The 23,836-nt window shown below is 41.2% G+C and overlaps 1 protein-coding gene across 4 annotated transcripts in view; it reads left to right on the top strand.

Moving 5' to 3' along the window:
• LOC110089344 (interleukin-1 family member 10-like) overlaps positions 1-23,836 on the top strand; it is a 90,783-nt gene that overhangs the window by 52,797 nt on the left and 14,150 nt on the right. The window contains exons 1-5 of one of the 4 annotated variants that reach the window (XM_078379751.1): positions 2,604-3,400; positions 8,191-8,340; positions 9,712-9,840; positions 12,784-12,911; positions 16,069-21,412. In XM_078379751.1, coding sequence (XP_078235877.1) covers positions 3,328-3,400; positions 8,191-8,340; positions 9,712-9,840; positions 12,784-12,911; positions 16,069-16,317 — 729 coding nt within the window. In that variant the 5' untranslated portion in view covers positions 2,604-3,327 and the 3' untranslated portion in view covers positions 16,318-21,412. Of the gene's footprint in view, positions 1-2,603; positions 3,401-8,190; positions 8,341-9,711; positions 9,841-12,783; positions 12,912-16,068; positions 23,160-23,836 lie in introns of those variants that run through there. The other 3 variants (XM_078379754.1, XM_078379752.1, XM_078379753.1) reach the window with 3 other exon arrangements.

Genomic DNA, 23,836 nt, shown 5'->3' with positions numbered 1-23,836 from the left:
AGTTCTTTCAATTAGCTGATGCTTTCTGCCAGTAATATGGTGTGATCTGCAAAATCTTAAATCATTGATGTTTCTTATGCCAAGTGTGAAGGCAAGAGAAGAAGGGGACGAGAGAGGACGAGATGGTTGGACAGTGTCACTGAAGCTACCAACATGAATTTGACCCAACTTCGGGAGGCAGCAGAAGACAGGAGGGCCTGGCGTGGTCTGGTCCATGGGATCATGAACAGTCGGACATGACTTAATAACTAAACAACAAAAATGCCAATTTTTATTATTCCTTCATCTGAATCTAATCCATTTTTCCATGTGATATGTTTGGCCTAAGATTTGAATATAGAAGGAAATACTATACATCCTTGACACTGTGTCCTATGGAGTAACAGGAAATATTGAGATTGCTAAAGGAACAAGGCAAGGATGTCCACTTTCCCCATTGCTGTTCATCTTTTCATTGGAAATATTAAACAGAAAATTAGACAGAACCAAGGAATACAAGGAACAAGGATTAAAGATGAAGTTTATAAACTTCAAGCTTTCGCAGATGACCTGGTTATTTCAGAAGACCAATTAAAATCAGCCCCAATTTTACTTCAGCAAATTGAAGAATTTGGCAAGGTAGCTGGATTGAGAATCAATAGAGAGAAGATGAAATTCTCAATTAAAAATTTAACCGAAAAACAAAAAAGCCACATTATCTTAAATACAAACATCCAAACAGCAAAGAAAGTAAAGTATTTGGGAATTTGCTTGACAGCTAGATGTTCTTCATTGAAAGAAGATAACTATGTGAAATTGCTTTCGCAGATGAAGCAAGACTTGGAAAGGTGGGAGAAACTACTACTCTCTTTTCTAGGAAAAATCACAAAGGGTTAAAATGAATATCCTCCCAAAACTACCCTTTCTCTTCCAGAATTTACCAATTAAACTAGAGCAAAGGTTGTTTTAAAGAATTAAACAGCCTAGTTTCAAAGTTCATATAGCAGAAGTAGAAACCAAGAATTAAATGCAAATTACTACAAGACGCCAAAGAAAGGAGAGGATTCGGCTTGCCAGATTGGAATTTATATTATCAGGCAAGCGCATTAATGTGGATTAGGGAATGGACAAAGCTAAAAAATAAAAGAATACTATACTTAGAGGGACACGATCTGCAAGTAGGATGGCATGCGTCTTTATGGTATGGAAGGACTAAAACTCATAAATATTTTGAAAGAAATATAATAAGAAATTCTCTCTTAAGGATTTGGGAAAAATTTATATCTAAAATATATGTGAAAATACCTAGATGGGTCTCACCAATGGAAGTGTTTACATACCCAGATTTGCTAAACTTTGAACAAATAATTACTTATAATGAACTTTTGAATTCTGAAGGACTTTTGAAGACAAAAATTAGAGGACTAATCTTTCCATGGAGGGCTCAAATGCAAATACAATTAATTTATAATCAAGATAAGAAGGCTCAAGGTTTTTTATAAAGAATATACAACATTTGACAAAATATTACTTAATATGGAAGAAAAACAAATTCAGAAATTGTATAAATTGGGGGGCCCTGGTCTAAAGGATCACATTGTAACTACTAGTCATATCAAAGAGCCTGACAGACTCGGGCAGGAAAGGGAAAAAACAGTTTCTACCCAGAATAAAAAAGCAAAAAGCATGCTGCTTATCTCTGGGTGGTTTACCAGTTAATTATGCAGGCTACACATTGCCCCCCCCCCGCAGCAATCTGGGTACTCATTTTACCGACCTTGGAAGGATAGAAGGCCGAGTCAACCTTGAGCCGGCTACCTGGGATTTGAACCCCAGGTCGTGAGCACAGTTTTGCCTGCAGTATAGCATTTTAACCACTGCGCCACAAGGCTCTTCTAACTGCAGGTGAATATGTTCTATTTCTATGCAGTAAAGTGACTACTGACTTACAGCAACCCTAATAGGACTTTCAAGGTGAGATATTTAAAAAGTGACTTTACCAGTTCCACACCACCAGTTTCAATCGCTGAGCAAGAATTTGAATTCAGACCTCCTGAATCCTAGTCAGTCATTCTGCTCACTACACCGTTTTGGTGTCTCAGGTGAATATAGAAGGAAATAAAGCTAGATGTTTAAGCATCTGGGATGCAAAATATGAGCTGATGCCCGTATTTAGACAAGGAAGGTAAGTCTAGCTCACTGGTCCCCTACCTTTTTGGCTCTGCAGACTGTTTTTAGCATGCATGTGGGGAGGCATGCAGATGTCCATGCATGCACGGGTGTGCCCGTGTGTGCATGTGGATGTTTTTGTGTGCATCCATGCATGCTTGGGGGGTGCAGGTGAGGCGGGAGATCTGTCTCAGCGGCCCAGTCCTGCCAAGGCCACAGCCCAGTACGGGCCGCGAACCAGGGGTTGGGGACACATAGCACCTAGATGATTAGCATACAGTTCTGGTCACCGCCTCTGAAAAAAGACATAGTGGAACTGGAAAAGGTGCAGAAGAGAGTAGCTAAAATGATTACTGGTCTGGGGCATGATTGAGTCGTATAAAATTATGCAGGGCGTGGATAAAGTGGATAGAGGGAAGCTCTTTTCCCTCTCACGTAATACCAAAACCAGGGGACACCTACTCAAACTGAGTGTTGGGAGAATGAGAACAGACAAAAGAAAATATTTCTTTACCCAGTGTGTTGTTAGTCTGTGGAACCCCTTGCCACAGGAAGTGGTGATGGCATCTGGCCTTGATACCTTTGAAAGGGGACTGGACAGATTCCTGGAGGAAAAGTCCATTCTCAGTTACAAGCCATGGTGAGGATGTATAATCTCCAGGCTTAAAAGGAAGGTACCTCCAAATGCCAGATGCAAGGGAGGGAGATCAGGAGACAGGTATCTGGTTGTCTTGTGTGCTCCCAGAGGCATCTGGTGGGGCCACTGTGAGATACCAGAAGCTAGACTAGATGGACCCTTGGACTGATCCAGCAGGGCTCTTTTTATGTTCTTATGGTTTTTATTTTTATAAGCTTATGTGTATACAAAGGTATTTCTTCTGAGAAGACAATACCTGTGCTAATCGGGTGGAGGAAGCCACTGTTAAATGAGGCAGGACACAGAGCTTCAAGGAAAAGCAGCATGACACACTGTACTCTGTCATATGTAATTTGAGAATTTCTCTTACACAATCACACCTACCAGTATTTCTAAGTAGAGCTATGTGGAAATTGCAAAGGAAAGCAGGAAGACACAACTTTCAATGCAAGGCACCTCTGCTCACCATTATCGGTTCCGTTGCTAAAACCTGTTCTCTTTAGACTTTCTTTCTCACTGCCAGACTGGCTACTTTCAGAACAATGCCACCTGTCAGATGGGAGTTATGGATTTATTTATTTGTTATCTCGTCTTCTCTTAGGATTGACAAGGAAGGTAAGGTGTTGGTGGGTATGTGTTTACAAAAGAGATGTTAAGACATTGACAGAAGAGAGGGCCCGAGGGCCTGTGGGGGAATTTAGAGTGGTCTGGTTTGCCTTTAAAAGGTTCTTATCTTCAATCTATCTTATCTTGTATTTGAGCAATCCATCCGTTCACACTGAAGATGTTTAATCACCAGTGAGAAGGATCCAGACAGGTCTTTGGATTGCCAGTTTACTCTTCAGTAAATTGGGGGGAGGAGCAAAAAACAGTAGGGTGGGAATGTGAACGTTGAGGAGACAGAAAGGAAGTAACCTCGCCAACCTTTTCCCTGATTTTTTCCTCAGCTGAGGCTGTGCTGGGGCTGCACTGCCTTTTGAGATGTACAGTAGAACTCTAATAGATGACCCAAAGATTGGTGCTTTATTCTTCATGTGTGCGTGTGTGTGTTTGAGGAAAGCCAGTGTCCAATCCAGCTCTTTTCCCAGTAGTTGCTTTTATTTACTCCCCACACATCTCCTCCCCTCCAAACATTCATTAAGCCAAACTTAATGGGAGGGAAGGGAGAAATGATATGCATGTTGATGAATTTTGGGGGTGGGTAGACCCCTTTCCTTGGCTGCCATTCAGTGGGCTGAGGTGACTTTCCAAAACATAGTTTTGGAGGAAGTGGCTTTATTTCCACCTTCATAAACAACAGAAATGCATCTACCTAGCACAGTACCCAAACTGCCACCAATGTATCTGATTTATCCAGAATTCTGCTGCATCGATAGAAAATAGTTTTGAAAAATAAATCTGTAGAGATAATGAAAATAAAGGAAGGGGCTTCCTGTTGTCCATTAAAATATCAGGTAACACCACTCATAGCTCCATTAAGGTGTGAACCAATTATCTGCACGGACTAAAGATTGGGATAATTAGAATCATTCTGAATTGCGCCAAAACATTGTAGACCTAGCAGTGTGCCACAAAGGAGTGGGGCAGCTCTAAAAAGAGACAGTATGGAGCACTCTAAGTCAATACATGTGTGGATGCCATCATTCGATTCCAACCAAAACTCACCATAAAGCAATCAAAATAGCGAGCTATATACCTATCTGGACAGGCTCTCATTAAGAAACAGAAAAAATTATTTAAACTTAAGCTATAAATTAACTCCTAGAAATAAAGTATATAGTTACCCGATTCCCTATTTATCTTGCCTTATCATACTGAAAGAAGCTGTACTGATGGCTTCATTCTGCAAAGTTCTTCCTGATGCCATGCCCAGTGGCTTCACATCCCAACCTATTTCCTCCTGCTCTCTAGGGGTTCTCATCTCCTTCAGAGGGGCTACACCTGTGAGCACAGTCTTCAACTAGCCCAGCTCTAATCCAGTGACTGATTCTGAGTCACTTTTTAAACAGAGTCAAAAATTTCCCACTCAAAGTACAGCCAGAGGCTATGCTATGTGCAACTTCTTCAAGATGGGAGGAGAAAGAGGATTTTCTTTTCTACTTTTTTTCTGATGAGGGTTTCTTCTTCTCATCTAAGGTGCAGTCACATGTGCCAGAATAACCCCAGTTAAATTGACTCTGCCGCTATTTAACTTATTTTATAAATTTTCATTCACAGAATGCACGGGTAATATTGACTCATTTGGCCAGCAGTCACTTCAGTCCTTATCATTTCAATGTGTGGGAATGATGTTGTTGATTTGTTTATTTTATAAATGTTTGGGGTTTCTGAGTGCCATGTACACTTTTAAAAAAACTTTTGAAAATGTTTAGTGATAAATAACTTACTTTTAATTTTATATTCCACTGTGTCACTTACCTGATATCTTCCCTGCTGTAAGTGCCGTCCCCTGCTTTTGTGTAGCTTATAGTTAAAAAAATTTCCCTAGCTTTCCAACAACAATTCGAGTCCTTTTTAATGCTGCCCTACATTTATCTACTGACATATCTCACCAGGAGGCACAGCAGCTAAAAGTTGGCAGTGACAGGAAAATAGAGATTTATCACTTATGATTTTTTAATGAGACATATGGCTGGGCAGTGAAGGAGGCCGCAGTGTTATTTTACACCACCTGGCATCTAAATACTCTTCCCTTAAAGGTGGTGCTCTATATGCACCTATAGGATGTATAGAGAACAGAACTTGGCTGGAATCCCAACAGATTGGTTTATGCTTAAGAAGAAGTATAAGGCTCTGGTAAAAAGAAAAAAAGCTTTAAGCACAGAAAGAAACCTGGCAATGTTTGATAACTGCTTTCATTTTGAAGGACATGGCTTCCTTCTGGAAGATAGTAACAAAGGGAATGCTAACTTATACTCCCAAACAAGATTTCTATATATTGCCTAGTATATGGGAAGAACATTTTCGAAGTATCTACACAGTCCATTCAGCTAGCACTTCAGCTTCTCAGATACCTGAATGGCCTCGAGTCGCTCCAGGGGAAATTTTAATGCTAATTAAGCAACTTAAACCAGGCAAGGCTCCTGGAACTGATTATATTCCACCTGACCTTATAATGTCTAACTCTGACTGGTGGGCTCCAGTACTTGCCTCTTTATTCACTTGGACTGACAAAACAGCATGTTTTCCTGAGGATTGGGGCCTAGCCATTGTAGTCCCAATTTATAAAAGAGGAAATAGAGGGGATCCTGCCAACTATTGACCAATTAGCCTATCAAATACTATTAGTAACCTATATGCAAGGCATTTATTGGGTAAATTGCAAGACTGGCTACTTAAGGAAAACCTACTTGCAGAGGAACAAGCTGGATTTAGGCTGGGAAGATCCACCATAGACCAGGGTCTTATTCTACACCACCTGGCATCTAAATACTCTTCCCTTAAAGGTGGTACTCTATATGCAGCCTTCATAGATTTCAAATCTGCTTTTGATCTCATACCAAGGCAACGCCTCTGGTCTAAATTTGAGACCACAAGTATTGATAAATGGCTTCTCCTGTTGATGCGTCGACTTCATGAAAATACACACTTGCGGGTTCTTTGTAACTCCATGGGGATTTTATCCAACCAAGTCCCTGTGCTTAATGGAGTGAGACAAGGTTGCATACTAGCCCCCACCTTGTTTAATTTCTATATCAATGGCTTCGTTAGAAATTTAGGTAACCCCAATTTTCACCAACTCAAACTTGCCTCTCGCCCAATTTCAATTTTACTTTATCCTGATGATGCCGTTTTATTGTCAACTACATGTGTAGGATTTAGAAGACTTCTGAGATCCTTCTCCACCTACTGTAATGAAGAACAACTAATAATTAACTATGCTAAAACCAAGATTATGGTTGTGAGTAGAAGGAGAATAAAACACAAATGGTCTCTAAATGGACACCCTATAGAGCAGGTAGCATGCTATAAATACCTTGGCATAGTTTTTCCTTCTTCAGGATCCTGGCTTACTCATGTAAACCACACAGCAATGAGTGCTCAGAAAATACTGGGGCAATAACAAGATTTTTTCATACTGTTGGGGGTAAGCATGTACCATCGGTAATACAAGTTTTTAAGGCCAGGATTATATCTCAAATGCTTTATGGTTCTGAACTATTTGCTTACACTAATCGACGACCTCTGGAGATTGTTCAGACCAAATTTGCCAGAGCCATTCTTGGAGTTCCACCTTGTACTTTCAATGTGGCTCTTCGCTTAGAGGTTGGGCTAATATCCATTAAAGCACGGGCTAAAGTCCTTATGCTGAAGTACTGGCTTAAACTGTTTTTCTCATTAGAAGGCTTGGCCCCACTGATCCTACTAGATTCCTTTCAGTCGGAGTGGAAGAAGCATATAACTGAAGAAATATCGAAAATTGGCTTTTCTCCCAGTATACTTATAGCAATGGGTCTTACGGATGCCATTAAAGTGGTGAAGTTAAGGGTATGGGACATTGAAATACAGGACCATGTTGGCCAGTTAGGGAAATATAACTTTCTTAAGAAATCTTCTTTTATCACATAGCTAGGCTCAATGTCTTTCCTTCTAAGCTTCTGGAGGGAAGATTTCGAGGTTTGCCGGCATCAGATTGTCTCTGCCCTTGTAGTAATGATAAGGTTGAATCAGTTGGTCCTGTTCTTCTTTTCTGTTCCTGCTTTTGGGATCTTCGTATGGAGCTTTTATCACCCATTATTTGTAAATCTCCCGGGAGATCAGAGGAGATTATGTGCAGTGGCTACTCTCAGACAATGCCCCTTATATCACCAGACAAGTGGCCAAATTCTGCGCTGCAGCAATGATTGTTCGTAAACAGATGTTTGGGTAGGTGATTTTAGATGGATAATATGTTTTCAATATAACACTGCCAGAAGTTTTACCAATATTAAGGATATATGATGTTATTAATTGGAAAGAAGGGGTTGTTTTATCATGTTTTATCATGTTTTAATTGAATTTTATTATCCTGCCCGAAACAATAACTGTGTCTATTTTATACTGTCTTGGTTTTACTGGTCTTAGACCGTAATAAAGTACTACTACTACTTATGATTTTTTTTATGAGATAGCGCATGTAGCTAACAGAAACGGTACCAATAGCAAGAAATGTACTGATTGAAATGACAGCCACATGAACATGCCCAGTGGTATGTATAACACATGACTACATAAATAAATGTATCAATATTTAAAAAGGAGGAAAGAGAAATGATTTGAATTGTCTGTGTGATTAGGCCCTAACTTAAAAAATTAACATTGACTTAAAAAAAATTCCCTTGTACTGTAATTTAAAAACTCAATTAAGTTAGATTTACCTCAAATGTTATTCTTTTCCTGCTAACTTTCCTGTCTTGGGGCTGCAGAGAAAGGACTGCAGAAGAATAAGACCCACAAAATGGAATCTGCGATGACGGAGAGCAATGTGATTCATCCTAAGAAGAATGAGAAGCCACACAGGAGAACTTGGGATCAAGAGATAGCAGGTTTATTTCATGGCAGGGAGCTGAAACCAGGTGAAAAAATCCATCACTTTTTCCTAGTTGTCTTGAGGAAGTTTCCAAATTATAACACCCAGGATTTCTGAACTCCTGAAAGCCTTCACCAGTAGCTGTGCTGGCTAGAATTTCTGGGAGTTGCAGTCTGATAAGATCTCAGGACCCAAGGTTGGGAATCCTTGCTTTAATCGATCGATTCTGTCTCAAATTAGCATATATTCTCTTCCCCATTCAACGATGTAAACTATTTATGGTATCAAGGCCAGGAAGACATCCTACTGTGTCTCAATTAAATGTTCAGATTTAGTTTCATCCTACACTGTAACTAGCCATGAGATTCCCACAGCTTTTTGACTACAGGTCCCGGAATTTGCTGGGAATTCCCCCTGCCAGAATTATGGGAACTGTTTCCAAAATTTAAACTATTTCTATGAGCTCTTAATCAGGCACAAGTGTTCACAGAAGTTTTCAATGAATCGTGTTTAGCAACTTACTCAGTGGCACAAACCATGAAACTCAATGCATAATCTTATGCTTGTCTTTTTACTCAAGTTAATCTACCTCAGGGCGGTTGTTGGCAGGGCAACATTGGGAGAAGGCATGCCATGTGCCCTGCATTAGATGAAAAATGAGCTCTGTTTATTTCCTAATGAATAAATGAAGAACCCATACGTTGGAATGCAAAATGTAACTTACTCTATAAAAAGCATCTCAGAGTTCACAAACAGTGAGATGGGGCAATGGTGCAGACCTCTGTCAATATTTGTAGATCTAGCACTTCCGTTCTCCCTTCTTTGGCTTCTGAGATTTCTCCTGCTGTCCCATGACTCTTGAGATTGTATTCTGAAAGGCTTTAACGGCCGGGATCTGATGGTGGTTCTTCCTAATGTTTCATCAGTCTCTGTGGCCAGCATCTTCAGAGGACAGGAGTCAGAACTCTGTCTGTGCTCTGGTGTACTTTGTTTGGATAGATGAGTATTTATAGCTCTGGGATCAGCTTTTCAGGAGATGGGTGATTGTGATGATCAGTGTGTTTTTTTAACATGCTGATGTTGTTGCTTCTGATTCTGCCTTTTGGATTTACACTTTTGACTTCTGGCTGCTTGCCATGCAATGTTCAATTCTGGCCTCCAGCTTTGCAAAGCAGCATGTGAGCTGGACTCCTCCTTCCCCTTCAGACTCTTGGCTTTTTAGCATTTTGGATCTCTTTTGCTTACCTTCACTTTAGGATGTCCTGGGGGGTGGGGACAGAGATTTTGCACCTATACCTTAAAACTATCTCAAGCTCCAATTCCTCAATGAGAAGGATTTCTAAAATCTGCTGCCGACACACAACTGCATGTGCGTTTTAATGTGCCTGTGTTCTGTATCCATAATTTCCCTCTCCAGACAATTTCACATATGCGCCTGTTAAAGAAGAAGGGCCTAGATTTTACCGAATTTGGGATGTTAACCAGAAAACCATTATTCTGATGAACAACAGGCTGATAGCAACTCCACGAAGTTCCAATAAACCGGGTAATTGATGAAGTTTTTAATTCTGTCTCCACTCCTCTCCCTGCCCATCTGAAATCTATCAATGGAGCATCCATAGATTCTATGGCTGACTAGCAGAGGTCCAAGGTTTGCCTCTTGTACATGGACTTGATGACCATTTCTATTGCTGCTGCCTTGCTGACTCCCCTAATTCAGAGGAAAAGAGCTGAACCCTCCATTTTATACAGAGCCTCATGGTGCAGTGGTTAAACTGCGCGTCCAATAATCTGCTCACGATTAGAGATGGGGACGAATAGAAAAGAAGTGATTTGTTATGATTCATAATTCATCAAGGTCAATGAATCAATGATGAATTGATTTGTTGATTCATCTTCATTTTAAAATGCTATAAAACATTCCCCCAAGCTCCTACAGATACCAAATTTACAATGATATTTCCTTTGATTCTCCTTTACAAACACTGGAAGTTCAGTAAAGTTTGGGTTTCGGATGTCTGAGTTATACACCCACAAGGAAGGCCCCCCAGAAAAAATTTCCCCAGCCACACAGAGACACCAAAAATCACACAGAAGCTTCTGGTATCTCTCTTCTAAAGGCCCACGAAGTTTGGTGAAGATTGGGCTTCAGATGTCCAAGTTATGTACCCATGAAGTGGGTGACTATAGGAAAGTGACAGAGGCAAATGGCATTGAGGTACTTTATTTTATGATCAGGCATGGAGACATTTGGAACAGATGGACCTTAGTTTGCTACCAGGCGTGAAGGTGTTTAGCATTGAGGCAGGGTTTGCCCCTAGCAGGCACAGAGGCATTTGGCACAGAGGTAGGGTTTGTCTGCAGTAGGCACTGAAGCATTGAGCATAGAGGTGGACTATATCTCTCAAGATATGGGAATCAGACACTCAAATGCAGGTTTTGGCCTGAAAGGGCCAGTTGGAGTTCAGGTTTCGGCTTGAGAATATGAATGGCAGTCACTCCACAGTTATGGAATCCAAATGGGAATGGCATTGTCAGAGCATGTATCCAAGATGGGAGAACACGTGCTCACTCCCGGATGCTGGTGGGAGGAATGGAAAGGAGGTCTATGGCCACAGTGGACAGTTCTGGCCATATGACCACTTTCTGGGACCAGAACTGGAGGGGATCTGGTCATGTGTGCTCTATGTGTGTGTGTGGGGGGGCTCTGCCAGGTACACCCGCACCATAGACTCTGTCGGGTCCTTGTCTGGTGCCTGTTTGTCCTCCATTACAACTGCCCAGGTCGCCACAGAGCCCCAGTAATAGGGACTGGGGCCCTTGTCAGCAGAAGTCCCTGCCTGTGTCTCCTGCAAACTTCCCTCCGTCTCCTCTGACTCAAGCCCTGGTCTACCTGGCTCCTCATGCCCTTGTTGTGCTTCCAGCACCCTGTGGACCTCAGTGGAGAGATCCATTCTCCACTCCTCAAACTCCATAGTGTGTGCCACCAAGCTGTCCTTAATGCAAGGAACACAGGCAGGCCATGCGGTAAGCTCTGTCCCTGTCTGCAATCTCTTTACCAAGGCTCTGGTCCATAGAAGAAGGGAGGATTCTTGCACTAGGGCAGACTCCTGGGACTGATCAAGGACATGAATCAGCTGGATGGCCTGCCTCTGACTGGCCCTGTGACTGCACAGGACATCAGTGGTCTCTTCAAAGGGCTTGAGCACCTCCACCATCGGGGAGAGAGCCAGCCAATCCATTGCACTGATGCCCACCTCTCTTCCCCCGGCAGAATGGGCATGGAGGACATGATGTCCTCCAAAATAACTTCTGCTCCATCAGGTGGAACTAGTTCCGACAGGAGAACATGTGTCTTCTGCTCCAACTTTTCCTGTCTCTCGCACAGCCAGTGGGCAATTTTCAGGCTGCATGAGAATTGGCCCACCAGTTTGGCGACATTGCTCCAGGAGTGCCTGTGTTTCCTGGGTGCCTTTGTCCCACTCAGGATTGACATGGCTACATGTCAGACCAATGTCATCGCACACTACCAGGTGTAATTTGTGCAACATGCACACAATGCCTGCCCTGCCATTACCGGTTCTGAGGACTGGGAGGTTTCTGTATCCTCCAGAACCAGTAACTCCTCAGATTCCTTGAGGAAGAGGAGCAGCAGATCTTTGGGCTCTGCTGGAAGCTCTGCTTACATGCCTGCCGGCAAGGTCACCAGAGGAGGAATGGTGGTGGCAGCACCACTGCCTATGCAACTTCACCGGCGGCTTCTTCTTGGATACCGCATGGTGGACAGCGCCTTTCATTTTTACCTGCCCTATATCTCTGCCTGCCAAATCACTAAACAAATAAATGGGAGGGGAAGGAAAACTAAGAGGGAAAATAGAGAGGTTGTAATAATTAATTTTATTTTTAAAATGACAAACATGATGGTGGGGGAGGAACTGAAGAGTCTTTAAAATTTTTTAAAAGAGTAACAGGGGGAGGGGAAGTAGCAGGAAAACTAATCCTATGCCCACACAGGCACCAGCAAGCAAAACCAGCCAGTACCACAGAGAAAGCAAGCACTCAGGCAGGAAATCCATTTGTGGGAAAGGGTGAGAATCCACTCACACAAAATCCGCCCCCCATAGATCACACACCCTATCCTAACCCTAACCTTAAACAAATAACTAGCCTCTCACTGAAAAGTATTAACGGCTATAGGAATCTCTCCCAAAATTCTCAATATTCTTTAATAATAATAATGAAATGAATTAATTGAATGAGAAAAAGTGTTTGCTTTGCTGCCACAAAAGAGAAAGCCAGCACCAACTGAGCTACCCTCAGCCAAAGACTCAGAACAGATGTGCAAAATAGCTGCAGTGCTATTGGCTGTCTCCCATGGCAATCATATTTCTCTGGTTCTCCAAAATAAGTGATGAATATGCGATGAATCAGCAATATTAGCCAAAAAAAATCAGGATTCATTTTTATATTTATTTTACTTATTCTCCAGAGCAATTAATTTACGTGCTCCCAAATACAAACTTAGATCCAGAAAAGCAACCCATCTTTATGGCACCCAATAATAGACGCAGCCTATCCTGCATAAAGTCTGGCAGCCGTCCACAGCTGCAGTTAGTGGTGAGTTTGAAAACATGATAGTTATTATTCTTCATTGTGATTTGGGTTATCTATATTCTGTTGGAAAATGCAACCTTGTATACTTCTCCTCTTATCTCTGCCCTATATCACCTATTCATTTTGGAGAATGTTACTTTCCTTCTTCTTGCTTCCTTCGTTCACCTAATTTGTGACACAGCCTCATTTTCTGTGATAGACCAATCATTTTCCTCTTCAGATCCAAGTGAAACTTTGGCAGGTTTCACCACACTTTCTCTGCACTAAAAAGGGGGAAACCACAATGCAAATCTCTCCAGTTACCCAGATGAGAGTGTTATTGTGTTCAGGAGAGAAACAGAAATTTAGCTATTTCCCCCCCAAACTGCAATCCCCTCCCCTCCTTTTTACCTGAGAGCGGTAATCGAACCTTGAATTTGGAAAGCAAGGATAGTTTGGGGTCATACTACAAGCTTTACTGGGAAGCTTCCTGGGTTAAACAATGCTAATTTTTCCCTAGTCAACTGCAAATTCAGGTTTTAAAAACCTGAGAAGCATTCTGCATTGAACAGCCGGAGCCAGGGAGAAACAGACATTGAACAATGAAAGAAGAAGGTGGTAGTATTTGAGAATCCAAACTGTGACCTCAATTAAAGATTGACAGTCTCGTAATCTTATGGATTTACCAGTTTTAAATCAGAGTTTGCATACAGGAACTTTTAAAATATGGCTTGATGAAAAGAAAAATTAGGAGAAACATGTTGCTACTTTGATTACAACATTTGATTATTTGAAGTTGAGATGGGCTTGGCGTGAATGATTAATAAACAATGGGCATTCTTATGGCAGACAGCCCATGCGTCACTACTGTCATTCATTTTAGAGCTCTAGTGCAGGAGCCTATGGCAGGACAGCAGGGGCGGAGTCAACAGAACTGGGAGAGTCAGTTAGGGAGAAGATTGTGAAGTGTTTAGACAAGAGATTGGAAAGTTGATGTGTTAGAGAATATAAAAGAGTTAAATGTAGTAAGAAATACACTCAGAATATATTGAGACCTTGATTAAAGTGAATGAATACAAGCAAGTGTATATGTAAACAAATCCACATTTATTGAATGAATAATGAAAGAACATCCATGATTCTACTTCTGTGATTTACCTACCAAACCATAAATAAACCTTGTTATATTTGGCAGCAATAGTCTGAGATTCATATTTGGTACAGTGAGTGTAATGTCCTCTGGTGGCAGCAAAAAGGGTGAAAAGAACAAGTCGTGTCTGAAGGTGAACCTGTGTGAGTGGGGGAAAAAACAGGGGACACTGCGGTGTGTGTGACAATTCTTTATAGGAACTTTTACTTTCATATTGGATGGGGAAAAGGAGATGAATCAGTTGTATTTAAATTTCTTTATTCCTTCCCTCCTTCCTTCCTTCTGAGCTGGCCAGGATTTCTGGGAGTTGTAGTCCAAGAACAGCTGCAGACCCAAGATTAGAAATAACTGGACTAAAGGAAGAAAGCTACCATGCAAAGCCAGTCACAATGTTGTTACAATTGTGGTAGGAAGGACCATGTAGACAAAGTTTGTTCCTCCCCCAGAGACTCTTAATCATTGCAAGCTATGATGTTTTTGTACTGAGGAAACAAAGACAGTTCCTGATGGTAGATTTTAAGTACAAGTCATCAGGAATAAAAAGCAGCAAGACTCCAAAGGATAAGCCTACATGGCTAATGATTGCAAACAAAAGTCAAATGCTTGGATTGCAGAGAGTGGGTGCTCTAGTCACAGTACTTACTCTAAATAATACAGTGGTGCCTCGCTTAATGGGCGCCCCATTTAACGACGAATCTGCATAGCAACGAAGACGTTTTAGATAGGAAAAATCGCTTTGCAATGATCGGTACCCTGTTTTGCATACCGATTATCGCATAGCGATGATTTTCCAACAGCTGATCGGTGGTTCCAAAATGGCCACCGGGTAAAAACATGGCCACCCGCTGTGTTTTCGCCTGGATTCCTCACTTACCAGCAGTGAAAATGGCCACTGTATGAAGAATTTTCGCTTAGAGGTGAGTTTTAAGCCCACAGGAACGCATTGAAGGGTTTCCAATGCATTCCTATGGGCTTTTTAAAACCGCATAGTGACGAAATCGCTTTGCAGCGATTTTTGCTGCACGGATTATCGCCGCTATGCGGGGCACCACTGTACTTGAATAAGAAGGACAAAAATACTACTGGAGAAATCCAGATAATGAATGGTGATTTTATGGGCATAAAAGATAAAAGAAGTGGCATTTTAAAATGTGAATTGCCCAGGAAATCAGCATCCCAGGAGTAAATGATGTTCTGTGTGTACAAGCTGAATTGCAATACATGTGTCTCAGATGTACGCAAGAAAAGGTTTGTATTTCTTCTTTCCATGCAAACATTCCATGTCTTCTCATTATATTTATTCCTTCTTTTCTCCCTTTTATCTTGATCAGAGAAAACATCCCCTCTCTTGATCTTCCAGCAATTTCCCTTTAATATCTTGAATTTTTGTTTGTATTAGCAAATGATTATTTGTACCACATTGCTCTCAAAATCTTGATTTGGCAAAGAGATCAGGTCTTCTCCATCTTCCACTTTGCATTCCTATGTAATTTGTTTATCCTCATCCAATGACATTGATCAATGCAGTGGTTTAAGTTGCCTGGAGCATATATTTATATTAAGGAAAGAGATGGTTTCACATTATATAAGTAGTTATATAAACAAATGGTTGGCTTAATTCTTCTGCCTCCTTTCTGACTTCTAGTCAAAATTCTCCAAATTGTATAGTTCTCTTTATTTTCTGCTGTTCTATGTGAGTCATCTATGATTATCAGCACAGCCTGTTTTGGTCAGTAATTGGTTTCTTCCTGGATACTTACACAAAAGCTTCTGAGTTCTTTCTTACTCCCAAGCTTTTTCTGCAGCACTTTTTAGGTGGAATCTAGATCATGGATTTGGCCTTTAAATATCATCTCTCTCAGTTTCTTACCATTTGTCATTCAGAGTGGATTGATGAGACCTGTCGATCATACCTGGAGAGAAGGACATAGTAGTAAAAAAAGCTGTCATGGTGGTGAGCAGAAGCCTTGTGAGAACCCATTCACCCACACCTATTCTGTTTTATTGATGCAACTTTTTCTTCTTCTTTAGGAGCAAAATATTGTGGAGCTTTACAAGAAAAAGGAGAAACTATCGAGTTTCTCTTTCTACAGCAAGACAGATGGGAGCCTGGAGACTTGTTCTTTTGAATCAGCAGAGTTCCCGGGTTGGTTCCTAAGTACATCTCGGGAACCAAACAAACCTGTTGGTCTAAGTCAGCAAGGAGGCACTGAGAACACCTTGTTTTACTTTGAAAGAAAAGAAGAAATCGGTTTCATCACTCACGACCATCACTTATAAGGAAATGTGAAAGTTCAAGTTCCAATTTATACATTACACAATTTGTACACTAATTGTGTGATAAGATGGAGCCTTGTGCTAGCTTATGAAGTGTTGTTGCTTGGGTAGTGGAAGAAATGGCTATCCTACTCTTCTAGTCAAAGTGTATACTAAGTGAGCTTGGCAAGGAATGTTGACTAATCAGGGGAAAAATAAAGGAGCATCTCTTGCTATCTTTCAGTAAAATACACTGTTAATAAAGTTTCCAGAAGCACGAGTCTTAAGTGTATGTTTAGCATTCTTTGATGTCTGGCTTCTTTAGCAATATGTCATTGAATCTGGAGCACAAACTAGCTCCTTGAGAATTTTATTTCAATCTTAGTTTTCTTCTGACGATGACAACGATGTTGATAAGTAGAGCGAGGATTCCTATGACATGTCATATTTTTCTGCAACTTTTATTTGAGTAAAGGTTGAGTAAACCAGGTAAATGTACTCACAAGTAAACTAAGTAAAAGTTGCTTTGTGATCATCCTCAGCCACAAAGCAAAAAGCAGTTACATCACAGCTTAAATGAATGAGGTGCTACATATTATTACCTATTTTTAAAAATATCTTTTAAAATATTTTCACAGGCTGAATTTAAAAAGATTTGGACAGGAAGGAGTTCAATGCTTTCACATTGAATGCCACAGCAGAGTTAAAAGTGACAGATTTCTGACACCTGCCATTTATAGATTTCTGGCTGACTCCAGAAACATTCTTATGGGTCAGAATACTATGTTAGTCCAGTCCTTTAGAATGTTGGAAGTTAAAATGAAGCCAGCAACTTTCAGAGCTTTTCAGGCTTTAAAAGTCCTACTTGAATACTATGATGTAGTCATTAATGGCTCGATTCTTATGAAGGAAAAAAAAGGAGCTAAAACAGACCCCCCCAAAGCAATTTCCTTTATAAATATTGGAAGCCACCTAGAATGGTCGTATAGACCAGATGGGCAGGGTACAAATCAAATCAAATCAAATCAAATAAATAAATAAATAAATATTTAATTGGTCTTAAATCTGTGGGAGCTCCAGGTTGCTTGGTTCTCCATGGGGGTAAAAAAGTTTTAATTTAAAAAAAAATCATAACTCAAAAACCCTTTCCTGAAATCTGGCATAAAGCAAGAGCAGACTTTCTGCTATATCTGTTCCAGATTTGGTTCTGAGGTCCAGTTTCATAATTATAATTTCTTGTTTGGGGCATCCCTATTTTTGAGTTAGAGACGCTTAGAGAATTCTATATGGTGCTGGCAGCATAATAAATAATGAAAATTCTAGTCAATATAGGGACGTGGTGGTGCTGCGGGCTAAAACGCAGAAGCCTGTGCTGCAGGGTCAGAAGACCAAGCAGTCGTAAGATCGAATCCACGTGACGGAGTGAGCGCCCGTCGCTTGTCCCAGCTCCTGCCAACCTAGCGGTTCGAAAGCATGCAAATGCAAGTAGATCAATAGGGATCACCTCGGTGGGAAAGTAACAGCGTTCCGTGTCTAAGTCACACTGGCCATGTGACCACGGAAAGATTGTCTTCGGACAAACGCTGGCTCTATGGCTTGGAAACGGGGATGAGCACCGCCCCCTAGAGTCGAACACGACTAGACAAAAAAAATTGTCAAGGGGAACCTTTACCTTTACCTAGTCAAAATGATGGAATAATTTGTAACCAGTCAATAATTTGAGTGTGAGGTTTGCAGACCAGAGAGGTGAAGCCTGAATTGTTTGCCCTCAACAGAACGTTGCATGCTGGGTGCCAGTCCTAAAGGGCAGTTGAAGTTTGCCAGTTTCACTTTCAGGTATATTAGAATTTTTCAAAACCTTAGGTTCATTTCCTCCAAGTAACTGAAGACATTTGGTAAGTAATTTTTTTAAAAAGAGACTCACAAAATTCTAAACCATCTGCGCTGGTAGACAGGCAATGATACTCTAAGTCAGAGATTACATTGTAACTACATGCCATATAGTTAACAAAGAGCCTGATAGATTAAGGCAGGGAAGGGGAAAAAAGCAATCACTACCCTAATTTAACTACAGGTTAATACATTGTTTTTATATGCAGTACAGTCAGTACTGACTTACAGAACCCTAATAGGACTTTCAAGATGAAATATTTAAAGAGTGACTTGGGCCTCCTGAATCTTAGTCTGTCATTCTATTCACTAACCATTTTGGTATCCCAAGTGAGCAAAGAGGAAATTAAAGCTTTCGATTCCTGACTCTGAACAGAGCACAGCTGAGGAATAAAGCTGAGGCAGACCCAGGGAGCTCACGGCCAGAGCGAGCAAACTTTAGGAGCAAACAGGTGTTTCCTGCCAACAATCATGTGCTGAGTTCAGTCCTCTGGTATGGATGAGTTGACTGTCCTCCAAGCACAAAATAATACTAGATTACACCCTTTCAATTAATTCCTTCTCTTCTTCATCAGGGGAGTCAGGTGGAGTATCAACTACAAATTCATGTTCTCTCTCTCTCTCTTTCTCTTTATTTGGCTTTTATACTGCGTATCTAGATAAATCTACTCTGGGCGGTTTACAGTCTTCAAAAAAGTCTCCATTTTTAATGACCATGACATGTATTTAATGACCAACATGACTTTGACCCAACTCCAGGAGGCAGTGGAAGACAGGAGGGCCTGGTGTGCTCTGGTCCATGGGGTCATGAAGAGTCAGACACGACTAAACAACAACAAAATGACATGTAGTTGTTTCCATTTAACTTCATTAGAAGAAATCCTCCCATAGCTGCTGAGTTAGACTGCATCTTGGAACTTTAAATTATGTTCCTTCTGTCTCGAGCTGTTCTCTTACCCCTCCTGGGCTTAACATGCAAGACACTCACCTTCTCTGGACCTCTGAAAGCTCCCAGCATTTCTGAATTGCTCCCTCCGAACCCACAAATCATTTACCAGTGACTCACACACTCCCTTGCACAGTAGAAGCATGGTGGCCCCATATCCTTGTCAGGAATTCAATACCAGGAACTCCTGCATCAGGATTCGGGATGCACTGAGCAAAGCAGAGTTACCTCCAGCCTCCAAGGTCCTTGCAGAGAAGTGAAAACACAAGACAACAGCTTCTTCTTATAAACTTAAATTGCATATGTACAGTCTTCACAAAATACTCCAGCAGCATGTCCTCTTAACAGTTCTCCAACTCAATACATGTGTGCCCCTATGTGCAATATACAGTAAAAAAAAAAAAACCAATCAGGTAACATTACCTCATCCTAGGTGATCTCATCAGCTTTCTGCCTAGTCAGCATGACTCAACTTTATACACAGCTGTACAACATGGCTGATTAACAAGTTCCTTTATACTGTACATTCAATCTAAGATGTCCATTTCTTCTATTACAAAACTTGTAATTTCCTGACAGGTCCCTAACAATTTTTTTTTTTTTGGATATAGTTACAAAATAAAAGTAACAAAATAAAAGGGATGGCATTCATAAACAACCAATTGAAAGCAAAAGGCTAGCAGGGATTATGGAGATTGAGGCCAATTCAGTTGTAGTAACCTACAAAGTTTGTGCTACGTTTGTCTTTGTTCCTGAGTGCAACATGGCATACAAATGTAAAAAGTGCAAATTAGTGGCACTGTTAGAAGAAAAAGTGAGAGAACTGCAGCAGCGAGTAGCCACACTGAAGGCTATAAGGCAGTGGTCCTCAAACTTTGGCCTCCAGATGTTCTTGGACTACAACTCCCAGAAGCCTTCACTACCACCTCTGCTGGCCAGGATTTCTGGGAGTTGAAGTCCAAGAACATTTGGAGGCCCAAGGTTGAGGACCACTGCTATAAGGGAAGATTAAGCATACATAGACAGAACTCTTGAGCATCAGCAGCTATCATGGGGGCACTGGAGATGGAAGCAAAGCAAAGCAAAAAAAAACAGTGGTGGAGTGCACTGAGAAGAGTACAAACATAGTGGAGGAACCACGATGGAATAGAGTCACTGTTAGGAGCAAAAGAAGGAGAAGTATCTCTTCACTGGTGGGACTGCAAAACCACTTTCAGATTCTTGAAGAGGAGTCTGCTGGACAACATGCAAGGAGACCCCACACGAGGACATGAGAAGGACTGAAGCACAGCAAAATACAGTAACTGAACCTGCACCCTACAAAGAAGAAGAAGAAGAGAAGAGTAGTTGTAGTATGAGACTCCCTACTGCGTGGAATTGAGACTGAAATGTGTCGGGATGATCCATGGACTCGCCAGGTATGTTGTCTCCCTGGAGGCCAGATAAGGGATGTGATGGAAAGACTGACATCACTCATAAAACCCACAGATACATATACCTTTCTTCTTGTCCACGTGAGAACAAATTACAAAGCCAAGAGGAGGTTTGACCTTGAAGCTCTGGGAAGGAAAATCAAGGACTTTGGGGCCCAGTTTTTTTATTCGTCCTACCAGTACTGGGAAAAACAATAGAAAGGGAAAGAACAATACTCCAAGTAAATGATTGGCTATGAAGGCAGTGTCGACGTGAGGGATCTGATTTTTGGGACCATGAACTAAGCTTCCTGGAAGAAGGACTGCTAGCAAGAGATGGCTTGCACCTAACAAGGACTGGGAAGAATGTGTTTGGCCACAGCATGAAGAACGTCATCAGGAGGGCTTTAAACTGAGTTGGAAGGGGGAGAGATACGCAAGCACAGAGTTCAAAATAGATGAAGCCTTATTCACAATAAGTGAACATGAGGAAAATGTTCAAATGGGCGTCAATAATAACATTAACCTTCATATTAATATTCCTAAAAATGTATAAAGACAAACAGGCCAGAAATCATACAATCTCTGGTGTCTATATACAAATATCAGGAATATGGGAAACAAACAAGAACTGGAAATTTTAGTTCAGGAGAGCAAATGTTACTTGATAGGAATAACTGAAACTTGGTGGGATGACTCACGACTGGAATACAGCAATTGAAGGATATAAATTGTTCAAAAAGAACAGAGAGAATACTGTAGAAAGGTGAGGTGCCAGATGATTGCAGGAGGGCTAATGTTGACCCTACCTTCAAAAAGGGCAAAAAAGAGGAACCTGAGAACTACAGGCCAGTCAGTCTGCCATCAATCCAAGGCAATATTATGGAACAAATTATAAAACGGTCTCATCTAGGAGACAATGCAGTAATAACTAGAAGCCAACATGGATTTGTCAAGAAAAATCCTGCCAGATTAATCTGGTATTTTTTTTTTGATTGGGTAACCTCACTGATAGACAGAGAGAATGCTGTAGATATAGTATATCTTGACTTCAGCAAAGCTTTTGACAAACTGCCCCATGATATCCTGATTACCAAGCTAATTAGGTGTGGGATGGATAGATCAAGTGTCAGGTGATACACAACAGAATTATGTTCAGAGGGTGATGATTAATGGCTCCTTCTCCAACTGGGAGGAGGTAACAAGTGGGATACTCCAAGGCTCAGTCTTGTGTCCTGTGCTCTTCAACGTATTTATTGATGACTTGGATGAGAGAGTTCAGGGGATGCTTGTCAAATCTGCAGATGACACAAAATTGGTTGGAATAACTAATACCATGGAAGACAGAAACAAAATTCAAAATGATTTTAATAGGCTAGAGTACTGGGCTGAAAACAACAGAATGAAATTCAACAGGGGTAAGTGCAAAGTACTGCACCTTGGAAAAAGAGACCAAATTCAGAATTAGAAGATTGGGGATACCTGGCTCAGCAATACTACAAGCAAGAAAGATCTTGGAATTTTCATAGATCCCAAGCTGAATATGAGCCAACAGTTTGATGTGGCTACAAAAAGGCAAATGCTGTTTTAGGCTGCATTAGCAGAAGTATAGTTTCCAAATCCCATGAGGTGCTAGTTCCATTTGGCACTGGTTAGATATCATCCTGAGCATTGTGCCCACTTCTGGATAATGCACTTCAAGAAGGATGCTGACAAATTGGAACAAGTTCAGAGGAGGGTGACAAGGATGATCAGGGGGCTGGAAACCAAGCCTTATGAGGACAGGCTGAAAGAATTGGGCATGCTTAGCATTGAGAGAAGAAGACAGAGGGGTGATATGATAGTACTTTTTAAATACTGTATTTGAAAGGCTGTCATACAGAGGAGGGGCAGGATTTGTCCTCAATCATCCCAACATGCAACAAGTTCAAGTCACAGGAAGCCAGATTTCGAGTGAATATAAGGAAAATATCCTAACTGTTAGAGCAGTAAGACAGTGGAACCAATTACCTCGAGAGGCAGTGGATGCTCCAACACTGCAGGCATTCAAGAGAAACTTAGACAAACATTTGGCAGATATCCTTTGATTTGTATTCCTGCATCAAGCAGGGGGTTGGACTTGATGTCCTTATAGACCCCTTCCAACTTCACTATATTATGAAAGCTAAATGTTTAAGCACCTGGGACTTAGAAGACTAACTGGTTTTTATTTTCATAAGCATTTATGTATACAAGATATTTCTTCTGAGAAGACAATGCCTGTGCTAATCGGGTGGAGGAAGCCACTGTTAAATGAGGCAGGACACAGAGCTTCAAGGAAAAGCAGCATGACACACTGTGCTCTGTCATATGTAATTTGAGAATTTCCCTTACACAATCACACCCACCAGTATTTGTAGGTATAGCTATGTGGAAATTGCAAAGGAAAGCAGGAAGACACAACTTTTAATGCAAGGCATCTCTGCTCACTATCGTCGGTACAGTTGCTAAAACCTGTTCTCTTAAGACTTTCTTTCTCTCTGCCTGACTGGCTACTTTCAGGACAATTCCACCTGTCAGATGAGAGTTACGGATTTATTTATTTATTACCTCATTTTCTCTTAGGATTGACAAAGAAGGTAAGATGTTGGTGGGTATGTATTTACAAAAGAGATGTTAAGAGGTTGAGAGAAAAGAGGGGCTGAGGGTTTGTCCTAATGGGGACCTTGGAGTGGTCTGGTTTGCTTTAAAAGGTTCTTATCTTCATGCAATCTATCTTATCTTGTATTTGAGCAATCCTTCTGTTCACACTGGAGATGTTTATTCACCAGTGAGAAGGATCCAGACAGGTCTTTGGATAGCCAGTAATGTTGGTAATGGCACAAGGGGAAAATGTTGGGGTGAAAGTTGGGGAGATAGAAAGGAAGTAACCTCTCCACTCTTTTCTCTGACTTTTTCCTCCGCTGCGGCTGTGCTGGGGCTGCACTGCCTCTTGGGAGGTAGAGCTCGAAGAGGTGACCCTAAGATAAGTGCTTTATTCTTCAGGTGTGTGTGTGTGTGTGTGTGTGTGTGTGTGTTTGAGGAAAGCCAGTGTCCAATGTACCTGCTTTCCCCAGTAGTTGCTTTTATTTACTCCTCACACATCTCCTCCCCTCCAAACATTCATAAAGCCAAATTTAATGCGAGGGAAGGGAGAAATGCTATAAATTTGGGGGGGGGGGGGCTGGTAGATTCCAAACAAAACTCACCATAAAGCAATTAAAAGAGTGAGCTATATACGCATCTGGACAATCTCTCACTAAGAGACAGGAAAAAA

Source organism: Pogona vitticeps, chromosome 8 (genome assembly GCF_051106095.1).
Source record: "Pogona vitticeps strain Pit_001003342236 chromosome 8, PviZW2.1, whole genome shotgun sequence".
NCBI lineage: Eukaryota > Metazoa > Chordata > Lepidosauria > Squamata > Agamidae > Pogona > Pogona vitticeps.
Note: the sequence above shows the minus strand (reverse complement) of the source record. Positions and strands in the feature narration are given on the sequence as shown.